The 12902-nt window shown below is 46.4% G+C and overlaps 1 protein-coding gene across 5 annotated transcripts in view; it reads left to right on the top strand.

The window, feature by feature from the left end:
- Positions 1-12902, top strand: part of MYCBPAP (MYCBP associated protein) — a 173315-nt gene that overhangs the window by 28221 nt on the left and 132192 nt on the right. For all 5 annotated transcript variants that reach the window (XM_073588047.1, XM_073588049.1, XM_073588050.1 and 2 more), the window contains exon 8: positions 7085-7194. In XM_073588047.1, the coding sequence (XP_073444148.1) occupies positions 7085-7194 (110 nt within the window). The remainder of the gene's footprint in view (positions 1-7084; positions 7195-12902) is intronic.

A 12902-nucleotide genomic window follows, 5' to 3' on the forward strand; every position in this document is an offset into this window, starting at 1 on the left:
CCCAGATCGGCCGGACTTACTGTCCCAGGGTCCGATCTGCCATCCAAACTTAGGGGCCCTGTGTTTGACGGTGTGGCCATTGAATCTTGGCTGTTAACACAGGCAGGATTCAGGCGCGATGTGGCGGCCACGATGGCGAGTGCCCGGAAGCCTTCCTCGGCGAAAGTATATCACCGGACTTGGGAAGTTTTTTCCGTTGGTGTAGGGATCGCGGAGTGGCTCCTCTGGTTTTTTCGATCCCTAACGTACTGGCTTTTCTGCAGGCAGGGCTGGACGCAGGATTGGCTCCGAGTTCGCTCAGAACGCAAATCTCGGCCCTGTCGGTGCTTTTCCAACGAAAGGTCGCTTCCGTCTGGCAGGTTAGGACATTTATGCAGGGGGTCGCACATTTAGTACCCCCCTATAAGGCGCCGACGGAATCATGGGACCTGAACTTGGTGCTCAGAGCCCTTCAGGAGGCTCCTTTCGAACCATTGCAAGAAGTCTCCTTACCTTACCTGTCCAGAAAGGTCGTTTTTCTGGTTGCGATAACGTCTATTAGGCGGGTTTCGGAATTGGCGGCCTTATCTTGTAAACCGCCGTTCCTAACCTTTTATAAAGATAAGGTAGTTTTAAGGCCAGCTCCTCCCTTCTTGCCGAAGGTTGTGTCTGCGTTCCATATCAACGAAGACATTGTTTTACCCTCGTTTTGCCTGGCACTGGTGCACAGGGTAGAAAAGGCATTGCACACCCTGGATCTGGTAAGAGCTCTTAGGAGGTATGTGACAAGGACAGCACCTTTCCGCCAGACAGACTCTCTATTCCTGATCCCAGAAGGGCGGCGGAAGGGGCTCGCTGCGTCCAAAGCGACTTTGGCCAGATGGGTTCGCCTGACGGTCCAAGAATCTTATGAAATCAGAGGCACGCCAGTTCCGGCAGGGATCAAGGCACACTCGGCTCGAGCAGTGGGTGCCTCATGGGCACTGCGACACCAAGCTTCAGCGGAACAGGTGTGCAAAGCAGCTACCTGGTCCAGCTTGCATACGTTTGTCAAACATTATAACGTACATACCCAGGCATCCTCGGATGCAAGCCTGGGAAGAAAGATTCTCCAGGCAGCAGTTGCGCACCTCTAATCAGGGGAGCAAATTAGCTTGGAATGGGTAAGCTAAGATCCCGCCCAGAGGACTGCTTTAGAACGTCCCACAGTCTCTGTGTCCCCCAATGAGACGAAGGAGAAACATGGATTTTTGTGAGTACTCACCGTAAAATCCTTTTCTCCGAGACGCTCATTGGGGGACACAGCACCCACCCTATTAGCCAGTTGGCATTTACTTATTTTTGAGTTATACAAATCCTTGTGTAGGGTTTAGGGTGGCCCCTTTTTCAGACATATAATTTCTTGCCTGAGTTTAAGGCGCGTTCTCCTACTGCTTATGCACTAAACTGAGTTACGCCCGGTCTGGGGGCGAGGGTGTATGCGGCGGAGGAGGAGCTAACTCTTTTTTTGTATACTTAGTGTCAGCCTCCAGACGGCAGAAGCACACACCCACAGTCTCTGTGTCCCCCAATGAGCGTCTCGGAGAAAAGGATTTTACGGTGAGTACTCACAAAAATCCATGTTTCATTTTTTTTAATGTTTGGAGCAATATATGGGGCCCATTATATATGGAGCATCATATGAGCCCCATCATATATGGAGCATTATATATGGGGCCCTTTATATATGGAGCATTATATGGGCCCATCATACACTCAAGCATCATATATGGGGCCCATTATTTATGGAGCTTTATATGGGGCCCATTACATATGGAGCATTATATAGGGGCCATTATATATGGAGCATCATATTGGGCCCATTATATATGGAGCATCATATGGGTCCCATTATATATAGAGCATTTTATGGTGCCCATTATTTATGGAGCATTATATGAGGCCTATTCTGTGTGGAGCATTATATGGGGCCCATCATATACTGTATGAAGCATTATATGTCACTCATTATACTGTATGGAGCAATTTATGGGGCTCATTATTCTGTATGGAACAATATATGGGGCCTATTATATACTGTATGGAGCAATATATCGGGCTCAATATTCTGTGCGGACCATTTTGTGGTGCCCATAATACTGTATGGAGAACTATACTGTCCAGTTTCTGACCTTGTGTAGAATGTACAATAGGTATCACTCATACAGTTGTGGCCAAAAGTATTAACACCCTTGCAATTCTGTCAGATAATACTCAGTTTCTTCCTGAAAATGATTGCAATCACAAATTCTTTGGTATTATTATGTTCGTTTAATTTGTCTTAAATGAAAAAAACACAAAAGAGAATGAAGCAAAAAGCAAAACATTGATCATTTCACACACAACTCCAAAAATGGGCCAGACAAAGTATTGGCACCCTCAACCTAATACTTGGTTGCACAACCTTTAGCCAAAATAACTGCGACCAACCGCTTCTGGTAACCATCAATGAGTTTCTTACAATGCTCTGCTGGAATTTTAGACCATTCTTCTTTGGCAAACTGCTCCAGGTCCCTGATATTTGAAGGCTGCCTTCTCCAAACTGCCATTTTTAGATCTCTCCACAGGTGTTCTATGGGATTCAGGTCTGGACTCATTGCTGGCCACCTTAGAAGTCTCCAGTGTTTTCTCTCAAACCATTTTCTAGTGCTTTTTGAAGTGTGTTTTGGGTCATTGTCCTGCTGGAAGACCCATGACCTCTGAGGGAGACCCAGCTTTCTCACACTGGGCCCTACATTATGCTGCAAAATTTGTTGGTAGTCTTCAGACTTCATAATGCCATGCACACGGTCAAGCAGTCCAGTGCCAGAGGCAGGAAAGCAACCCCAAAACATCAGGGAACCTCTGCCATGTTTGACTGTAGGGACCGTGTTTTTGCCTTTGCCCAAAAAGCTCTACTTTTGTCTCATCTGACCAGAGAACATTCTTCCAAAACGTTTTAGCCTTTTTCAGGTAAGTTTTGGCAAACTCCAGCCTGGCTTTTTTATGTCTCGGGGTAAGAGTTGGGGTCTGCCTGGGTCTCCTACCATACAGTCCCCTTTCATTCAGACGCCGATGGATAGTACGGGTTAACACTGTTGTACCCTCGGACTGCAGGGCAGCTTGAACTTGTTTGGATGTTAGTTGAGGTTCTTTATCCAACATCCGCACAATCTTGCGTTGAAATCTCTTGTCAATTTTTCTTTTCCATCCACATCTAGGGAGGTTAGCCACAGTGCTATGGGCTTTAAACTTCTTGATGACACTGCGCACGGTAGGCACAGGAACATTCAGGTCTTTGGAGATGGACTTGTAGCCTTGAGATTGCTCATGCTTCCTCACAATTTGGTTTCTCAAGTCCTCAGACAGTTCTTTGGTCTTCTTTCTTTTCTCCATGCTCAATGTGGTACACACAAGGACACAGGACAGAGGTTGAGTCAACTTTAATCCATGTCAACTGGCTGCAAGTGTGATTTAGTTATTGCCAACACCTGTTAGGTGCCACAGGTAAGTTACAGGTGCTGTTAATTACACAAATTAGAGAAGCATCACATGATTTTTTGAACAGTGCCAATACTTTTGTCCACCCTCTTTTTTATGTTTGGTGTGGAATTATATCCAATTTGGCTTTAGGACAACAATTCTTTTTGTGTTTTTTCATTTAAGACAAATTAAATGAAGATAATAATAACAAAGCAGTAGCGTAGCTACCGGGGGGGGCAGAGGGGGCGGTGACCCCGGGCCCTGCGTTCTGATGGGGCCCACCCGAGCTATGCTATGTAACTATATCGGCGTGCCGATACAATTACATGCTGCAGCAAGGAGTGAGTCATGTGAATGCTCTTCTGCAGTCTGTGGAGTGTGGAGGAGAGGGAGAGGGGAGGTCACTCACCCAATCCTGGCTGAGCGCGCTCTCCTTGAAAGCTCCCTGCTGCAAAGAAGTCATCAGCTCCAGCAGCTGCCTGGTCGCAGGGGGCTCTGCCTCTGCCTGTGAGCTGAGTTCACTGTCTGCTCTGCACTTGATTGCTTCTGACTGAGAGGAGACTGAAAGCTGAGGAACGTGCTGCTCCAGGACCAGTGGACACTGCACACAGCATGGGAATTGATGAGTAGCTATGTTAATTACTATTTGAAGTGTCTAATCTGTTGCTTTGGATATATACATACAACTTACTGCTATTTGGGTGTAATATTCATTACATGATGCTCTCCTTACGTGTTACATAGTTTTCAGGCACTTTGCAGCGGTCTCTGATGCGCTATATGGCGATGCTTTGTCTTGGCCTGGGAAATTACTGCACTTTTGGACTGAGAGAAAACCAGGAAACGTGCAAACTAGAGATCGCACTGCTGGCTGCAGTCATTGAGCTGTGCAGAGGAAGCGGCGCATCCTCCCTGGCAGGCAGAGGGAGGGTTAAACCAGTGTATCGATCACCTTAGCTCGGCTGGCGTGTAATTATTAACCTACCCGTTACCAGGCTGACAGCGAGTCCTAGAGGATTAGGGTATGTGCACACGTTGTTGATTACTCTGCGGATTTTTCCGCACGGATTTGGCCAAATCCACAGGTAAATCCGCAGGTTAAATGATCTGCGTTTTACCTGCTGATTTAGTGCAGATTTTGTGCGGATTTCCCCTGCGTTTTTACACCTGCGGATTCCTATAATGGAGCAGGTGTAAAAACGCTGTGGATTCCGCACAAAGAATTGACAGCATGTGCACTGTGTTTTTCATTTCTCATAGACTGTACTGTACAACGCAGCAGAAACTGCTGTGGATCCGCAGGACCAAATCCACTGCGGATCCGCAGCAGAATCCGCAACGTATGCACACACCCTAATTAGTGTTTGCTGCTCCCAGAGTACTCCTACTGGGAGGTTGAGGGTATGTGCACACGCTGCGGATTCTGCTGCGTTTCCGCAGCGTTTTTGGCTCTGCAGAAACGCAGCAGATTTTGCTGCGTTGTACAGTACCTTTATTTCCTATGGAAATAAAAAAAAGCTGTGCACATGCTGCGTTTTTTTCCGCGCGGTTTTGCTGCGGTTTACAATCCGCAGCATGTCAATTATTTGGTGCAGAAACGCTGCGGTTTTACACCTCATCCATTATGAGGTGTAAAACCGCAGGGCAAAACCGCAGAAAAAACGCAGATAATCCGCAGATAAACCGCAGAAAAACCGCAGCACTTTGTCCTGCGGATTTCCTGCGGTTTTCTCTACAAAATCCGCAGAGACTAAAAACTACGTGTGCACATACCCTGAGTCTGGCACTTGTAGTGCCACAGCAGCAGTTAGTGCTTGATGACAGATAGTGTGGAATAGTGTTTTTCTATACAGCGATTGTTAGTGGCATGGACATTTTACTAGTGTGATATAATATATTAGTATCAGTAATGCAGGTGACTTATTGTTGGAGTGAATCCTACAATGTGATGAGCTACAGGGGGGAGGGAGGTCACCCCGGGACCAGTGCTTTGAGCGGACCCACACACAGCACGCCGATAGTGTTACATTCTGCGGCAGATCAGGCAGAATCGATCTCCCTGATCTGTCACCCGGCCGCTATGGGGCCCCTGAGCAGGTGCAGGGGCCCTGCGCCAGCAGTGGGTCCCCACCTGTCATTGCAAAATCAACTGTGTTGGCTGGATGCCATTTCAGCTGACTACATTGATGAGAGAAGGAGCATTACGCTCCCTCTCCCATCATCCCCCTCTCATCAGCTTCTGATGTCACTAACGCCAACACTGACAGGGGGTCGCAATGACGTCACTACTCGGAGCCTACAGTCCGGAGATGTGCGGGAGCTCGCAGCAGTGAAGAAACCAGGAGGAAAGGTGAGTTTTGGATTTATTTTTTATGAGGCTGCCTATGGGGTGCATTATATAAAGGGCTGCATTATTCTATAGGGTCTGCCTATGGGGAGTGCATTATACTATATTGAGGACTATAGTGAACTTGTGTGGCACATTATACTATATGGAGGCTATCTAGCGGGCCATCATACAGTATGGTGATTACAGTGTTGGAGCTATCAAACAATTTGGAGAATACTAAGCGGTCAGTGTATATACAGTGAGGGGGGATTAGACTGTGTATAGAAGAGCATCATACTGTGTATAGGGGAGCATCATACAGTGTACAGGGGAGCTGTACAGGGGGGAGACTCATGACATTATTAAATGTAAAGTGGGCACTTATTGTTATAGGGAACTCAGGTAACTGTGACTGTCAAAGGGGCACAAATGGCGCTATTACTTTCTAGGGGACAAAATTTGGTCACTGTTTTCGAGAGTTGCTTTAGAATTTAGAGGGCACAGAGAACCACACAGCAGGTACAGTTAACGGGACACATACAGCAGCAGCGGCTCAGCATTGGGGTATCAGCAGGGTAAGAAGTTTGTGCAGATAGGGAGTAGTCCCATTGGTGACAGTGCTGAAAATATGAGACATGAAATGTATCTTTGTTGTAATCTCTGCAGACAAGTCCTAGCTGGAAGAAGTTGTCATGTTGGTCTGGGCCAGATGGAAAAGTGAACGATTCCATCAGAAAGAACGTCAGCTGTAAGTTACCATCTGTAACTATGCTGTGATCTCTTATACGGTATGTTGGGTAGGACGGGTATCTACCACTCACTATATGGCGGTAATATCAATATTGGTCTTTATTTAGAAATTATATTCAGCAACAGCGCGGTCCTCTGCTGAGGTTCTCCTCCACTATTATTGCGCGTCACCGAGTTGTAATCAAAGTTACCTGGTTGGGGGCCCACTCAGAAGTTTCGCCCCCCCTGAACCAAACCCTAGCTACGCCTCTGTAACAAAGAATTTGTGTTTGCAATCATTTTCAGGAAAAAACTAAGTATTATCTGACAGAATTGCAGGAGTGTCAATACTTTTGGCCACAACTGTATAATGTAAGAAATAAGTGAAATCATTGGCATTGTACTATACATATACTTCTATGCCGTATATGTGCATCATGAATTGTGGTATGTGTTAAAGGGGCCCACTGAGAGTCTTTTGCCCGGGGCCCATGAAAACCTGGAGCCGGCTCTACAGTAATTGCTTGTCTTTCCTACCCTCATTAGGTTCTGCAGAAAGACCGTCATTTCACTGTACATGGGATAAAAGCTTATATCTCCAGCACCGTAAGGAGGAACTGAAGGCAGTCATGGAGGAGATGAACTTCACTAAAACCGTAAGTGAAAGTGGGACTCCTCTCTTGGCTCTGGCTCCAGCACACACACTCCGTCCTTATTTTGGATGTCATGATCCTTGGTTATTAGCCAAGTAGTCAGTGGGAGCCCCATATAGGCTTGACATCACTAATGGGGAGTGGGGATGAATAGTCTTCTTTCTAAAGAGCCCATTGCAGATGTAGGTGCACCCCTTGTGTTACATATGTTCCTACTCCCAAGTAAAAACACTGGGGTCTAATTCATAATTTGCAGGATTTTAAGTCTTTTTTTTGTTGTGTAATATTCCGTATATACTCGTGTTTAAGCCAAGTTTTTCAGCACATTTTTTTGTGCTGAAAACATCCCTCTTGGCTTATACTCGAGTCACTTGTCCCAGAAAGACGACGGGGAAGGGGGAGCTGTGGAGCAGCGGGTTACAGACGCAGGAGACGGCGGCTGTGGCTAAAGCCTGTGCCGCTGCTAAAGAGAAATGAATATTAATTTCTCTGTAATAGCGCATAGTGACAGCCGCAGTCGCCGGTTTCCAGCACACATCCTACTTACCTTCCCTGCTTGCCCTCGCTGCATCTCGCTAGTTCCGGAGCCATCAGCTCTTCCGGCGAGTGAGCACGTGGCCCCGCTCATTAAGGTAATGAATATTCACGCCTCTCCACTCCCATAGGTGTGGAGTGAATATTCATTTACTTAATGAGTGGGGCCACTTGATTGCTCGGCCCAGAAGAGCTGCTGATTCTGGAACGAGATGCAGCGAGGGCGACCAGGCAAGGTAAGTAGGATGTTTTTTTTTTTTTTTTTTATTGGAATCATGCATACAAGGATAGGGAATAAGAACCCCTGCATACAAGGACAGGGAAGGGGGAGCCATGCATACAAGGACAGTGACTGGGGAGCCATGCATACAAGGACAGCGACCGGGGAGCCATGCATACAAGGACAGCGACAGGGAAGCCATGCATGCAAGGATGGGATGGGGAGCCATTTATACAAGGATGGGACAGGGAGCCATGCATACAAGGACAGCGACGGAGGAGCCATGCATACAAGGACAGTGACGGGGGAGCCATGCATACAAGGACAGCGATGGGGGAGCCATGCATATAAAGGATGGGGCGGGGAGCCATGCATATAAAGGATGGGGATTGGGAGCCATGCATACAAGGATAGGGACCGGGGAGCCATGCCTACAAGGACAGGGACTGGGGAGTTATGCATACAAGGATGGGACGGGGAGCTATGCATACAAGGACAGGGACCGGGAAGCCATGCATGCAAGGACAATGATGGGGGAGCCATGCATACAATGACAGGGACAGGGGAGCCATGCATACAAGGACAGCGACGGGGGAGCCATGCATACAAGGACAGGGACCGGGGAGTCATGCATACCAGGATGGGGATGAGGGAACAATGCATACCCGGCTTATACTCGAGTCAATAAGTTTATCCAGTTTTTTGTGGCAAAATTAGGTGCCTCAGCTTATATTCAGGTCGGCTTATACTTGAGTATATACGGTATGTTGAGTTTTTTTCAAAATGGTCCATATGGTTCAAAAAAGCAAAAATGCTTTTTATTTTTTGTCTTTAACCTTTTTTTTTGCAACTTTTTCAGTGCAAAAAGTCTCTTGGTAAAAATAAACCCCCCAAAAAAACAGTTTAAAATGGCACAAATGCAATGAATCTGGCCTATTGCATTGCAGGTACAGCTCTTAAGTCGATCCAACTGTTTCCATGGTAGCAGACTACGGAGAAGCATCTGTAGTCTGATGCTTCCTGGTTACGCTGAGTGTATGTAGATAAATGTAAGACTGTGCAAGTATTGTATACTGCATTGTATACCACAGTATGCTCCTGTAATTAGATTGCCATCCAGTAAATCATCCGGATCAGACTGCACAGGGTTTGTTTGTAGTTTGTTACCATGGAAAAAAAATGGGTCTAATTAAAGGGTTTGTCCCCTTTCAGAAAACCTTTTTCCTATAACCTCCATTGGTAGTAAAAACACCAAACAAACTGTTCTTTTCTCACCCTCCTCAGGTCCAGTGCTGAGTCTCCACCGCTGCTCCCAGTGTCTGTTATTGTCTGCAGCGCTGATGACCTGTCGACAGTGCTGCAGCCAATACCTGAGCTCAGCTTCTCTGGCTGATGTACAGGAGACGGCACAAGCCACTTAGAGCCACTGTGCTCAATTTTTTTCTACAGCACTGTCGACGTGGCAAATACTGCAGACAATCACAGACACCAGGAGAAGCAGCAGAGTCTCAGCGCTGTTTGTTTTCATACTAACAAGGCTTGTAGGATTTTTTTTTCTGAAAGAGGACAACCCTTTTAAGAGCCGTTAACGTAAAACAGTGTGGGAGATTTTTAGTGAAAATTATTTAAAGTGTTGCCCTATTTTAGATGCATGGGAACAATAAATTTGGACCCCCCCCTATAAATAATAGTTTTCCAGACACTCAGAAAATCACTTAAGAGCACGGTCGCAGTTTTTTTTTTAATTAACAATATGCCTGATTCATGAACAGTATTAATTCCTGATTGAAAATGGAATTTAAGATTAGCCATAATTTTTCTCCATTTAGAATAATTTCGAGAAAAGCCTTTCCCACTCTGTGTATTATGCCTGAGAATGACTAAGCCGTGCCACTGCAGCTTTGGCAGATTTTGTGCAGCATGACACACTGGATACAATATGTTTCAGTGGGAGGTGAATAGTATTATTTTTTCCCATATTTCTGAAAAATATCTAAAAAGGATATTGATTTTTTTTTTGTTTGCATGAAGACATAATGGTAACAGAGCACAGAAGCAGCAGCCAGTCTGGTGACTGATCGCAGCCGAACAGCATCTGCTATACTGTGGCTGTTGTGCTTTTATTTCATTGTAAAAGTCTCCTTCAGTCCCAAAGACTTTGGCACCAATTTATCATTGCCTTTGTGCCTGTTTTTTTTTTTGTTTTTTTTTTACTAGTTTTGTGTGTTTTTTTTTTTTGTTTACGCCCAATTCATTATTTTATTTGTACCTTTTTTTTAAAGTCTATTATGTATGTGCTCTACTGATTTGTATTTTTCTCCTACTTTTTGGGTTCAGTTTTCTAATATGCTTTCTGTTTCAATTACTGATGATTCTCAAGATCTCTGTTTGCTGTGATCCAGTGGAAAACCTACGTTGTGGCACTTGGTCATCAACGCACAGAAGCATTGCTCGTTACAGGACACCGCTCTGATAAACACACAGTGGCACCCCTGGTCAAAATTACTGTTATTGTGAACAGTTAAGCAAGCTGAAGATTAAAGCAACCTCAAAAAGGCCTGAAATTAAAAGTAAGGCCGGAGTCACACTGGCGAGGAATACGGGAGAGTGAGAGGCGCTAAAAGCACGCATTAGACACGGACAAATGATTTTCTATGGGGTCACTCGCACCAGCCGTATATTTCTCATCCGTATTCTACGCTCCATGCCAATCGCAGCATGCTGCGATTGTCAGCATACTACGCCCGTAGTACGCCAATGCAAGTCAATGGGTGCGCAAAAAATACGGATTACACACGGAACACACGTGTGATCTGCGAGCAATACGCAGGTCTTTTGGCAGGTGACAGGAAATGGGCCAGTCCATCATCAGGAAGCCTAGACATGCAAATGAACTCAAAAACCGCTCCAGACATCCAGGAAGTACGCCTCCACGGCGTACAGCAGCAGTATGGCGTCCACATACATTAATGTTGAGATGCTAATTGTGCTGGTGCAGGAGCGTCCCAAAATATGGGACCCACGCGATGCAAATTATGCGAACCGGACAAGAAAGAAGGCGTCATGGAGGCGCATCTGTCGCCAGATGTACCTTGACTTTGGTGACAGACCACGTGATGAGCAGCATAAAATTCGTAAGTGCAACCATAAAAACATCATTAACCTTAGCGCGCGCTAAAAAATGAATCTACAATCAGCACCCCCCTTCCTGTGCATGTACTTTTATTTGCCTCATGAGGCCGTTACATTTGGATGTGACACGTGGCTTCACACGGCCATAATTAGGGGTTAGGCCACAAGCTCCTCATCCTCCTAGCCAATAAAATTAGTTTAAGTGTAGCTAATGAGACCCTGTGTATCGGCCCAATTACATATGCCACCATGGGTAGAACGCACACCCCAGAAGGCCCCATGCCTAGACTACTGTTAGAAAATGTGACCTCTCAAATATGTGATTTTGACAATCTTTCCTGTCACATTGCAGTGGAAGATGTGATGAAACGGTGGAGAAGCATCCGGGACCAGTACCGCCGGGAACGCCAGCAGCGGTCCAGGAGTGGGGATGCTGGATATGTGAAAAGAAAATACATATACTATGACCGGCTGAACTTCCTCGCCCCAATTCTGGATCTGAGACCGTAAGTACATACCTCACACCACATTACACAAATACATTACACAAATACTTTACAGGGACAAAAAATATTGATGTATTTTTGCCTCTGTTCTATTTCATAACAGAACTCAATCCAACCTTACGGATCGAGGAACGGCCTCAGAGGCAGAGCCCATTATAGATCCTGTAGGGGATGAGGTGGCTGGCCCATCTTCTCCCCCTACAAGAAGGCTGGCTGAAGATGAGGCATCACAAGACCACACAATGGCTGGCCTACACACAACACCACCAGGACGGTCTGCTGCTGCCACCTCACCCATCCTGGAAGAGCCGGGCAACTTGAGCAGCAGCCCAACTGCCCAGATCAGGTCCTCCCCACAGGCTGCTCTAGCATCACGGCGAACAAGAAGAAGGCGCCAGGTCACTATTCAAGAGAGCAGGACCAATGTGGACACAGGGGTGCTCAATTATTTGTCCAGAGTAACTACAGATGATGGGGAGGAGGCCTATGCACGTAGCCTCACCCTTTATCTCCGTGCCCTTACCCGTGAGGTCCGGCTCCGTATTAGGGGATGTATTCAGATCCTGCTTGATGCAAGCACCCCCCCCCCCAATACCCCATATGAGGTTTTTGAATTTCTGGAGAGGTGGCAGCTCTCACCACGAAATTTAATGCGCATGAGACCATCCACACAGATGCTTGCTCAAGCAGGGTCTGAACAGCCCCTAATACGTGGGCCAACACCTCAACCCCTTCCTCCCCCTACCCAACCTTCTATTCCGCAGCCCCAAATGTCTTCCTCAAGCCAACCCCACCAATATGGCCACTTGTACCCACCCAGTGTTGGAGGCTGGTCCCAACCTGGTTGGGGACGATCTGGCTATCTTGGTGGGTATGAGCCACGGGCCTACCAGAGCCAACAAGAAGCCCCTCACCATCATCATTACTCTGGCCAGTATCCCCAACAGTCCCAGGAGGCTGGACGATTCCAGCATCATGGGCAGCAGTATGGCCCCACACAGGGCGATGTTGGCCACAATGTCCAGCAGCACCCACAGGCTGTTCTTCCACGTTCCCCTTCCCCAACATATGAGGATTTATGATTCTGATGGGTGGAGATGTCCAGTGAGATGTAACTGGTGCTCCTAATCTAAATGAAAAAACAGGTGTTCTCCTTCACCAACATTTAGAACATAATTTAACATTCACATTTTTAAACAATGTTTTCCAAACATATGAAACAATCCATCATGACAGGCAACGCTACCTCACGCCTTTCAGACAGATATTACATGTGTGTAGAAAAGAGAATATTTAAATGCGCTATACTGTAAAATGAA

The sequence above is a fragment of the Dendrobates tinctorius genome, unplaced genomic scaffold (genome assembly GCF_039654945.1).
Source record: "Dendrobates tinctorius isolate UK_male_01 unplaced genomic scaffold, ASM3965494v1 ptg000103l, whole genome shotgun sequence".
Lineage (NCBI taxonomy): Eukaryota > Metazoa > Chordata > Amphibia > Anura > Dendrobatidae > Dendrobates > Dendrobates tinctorius.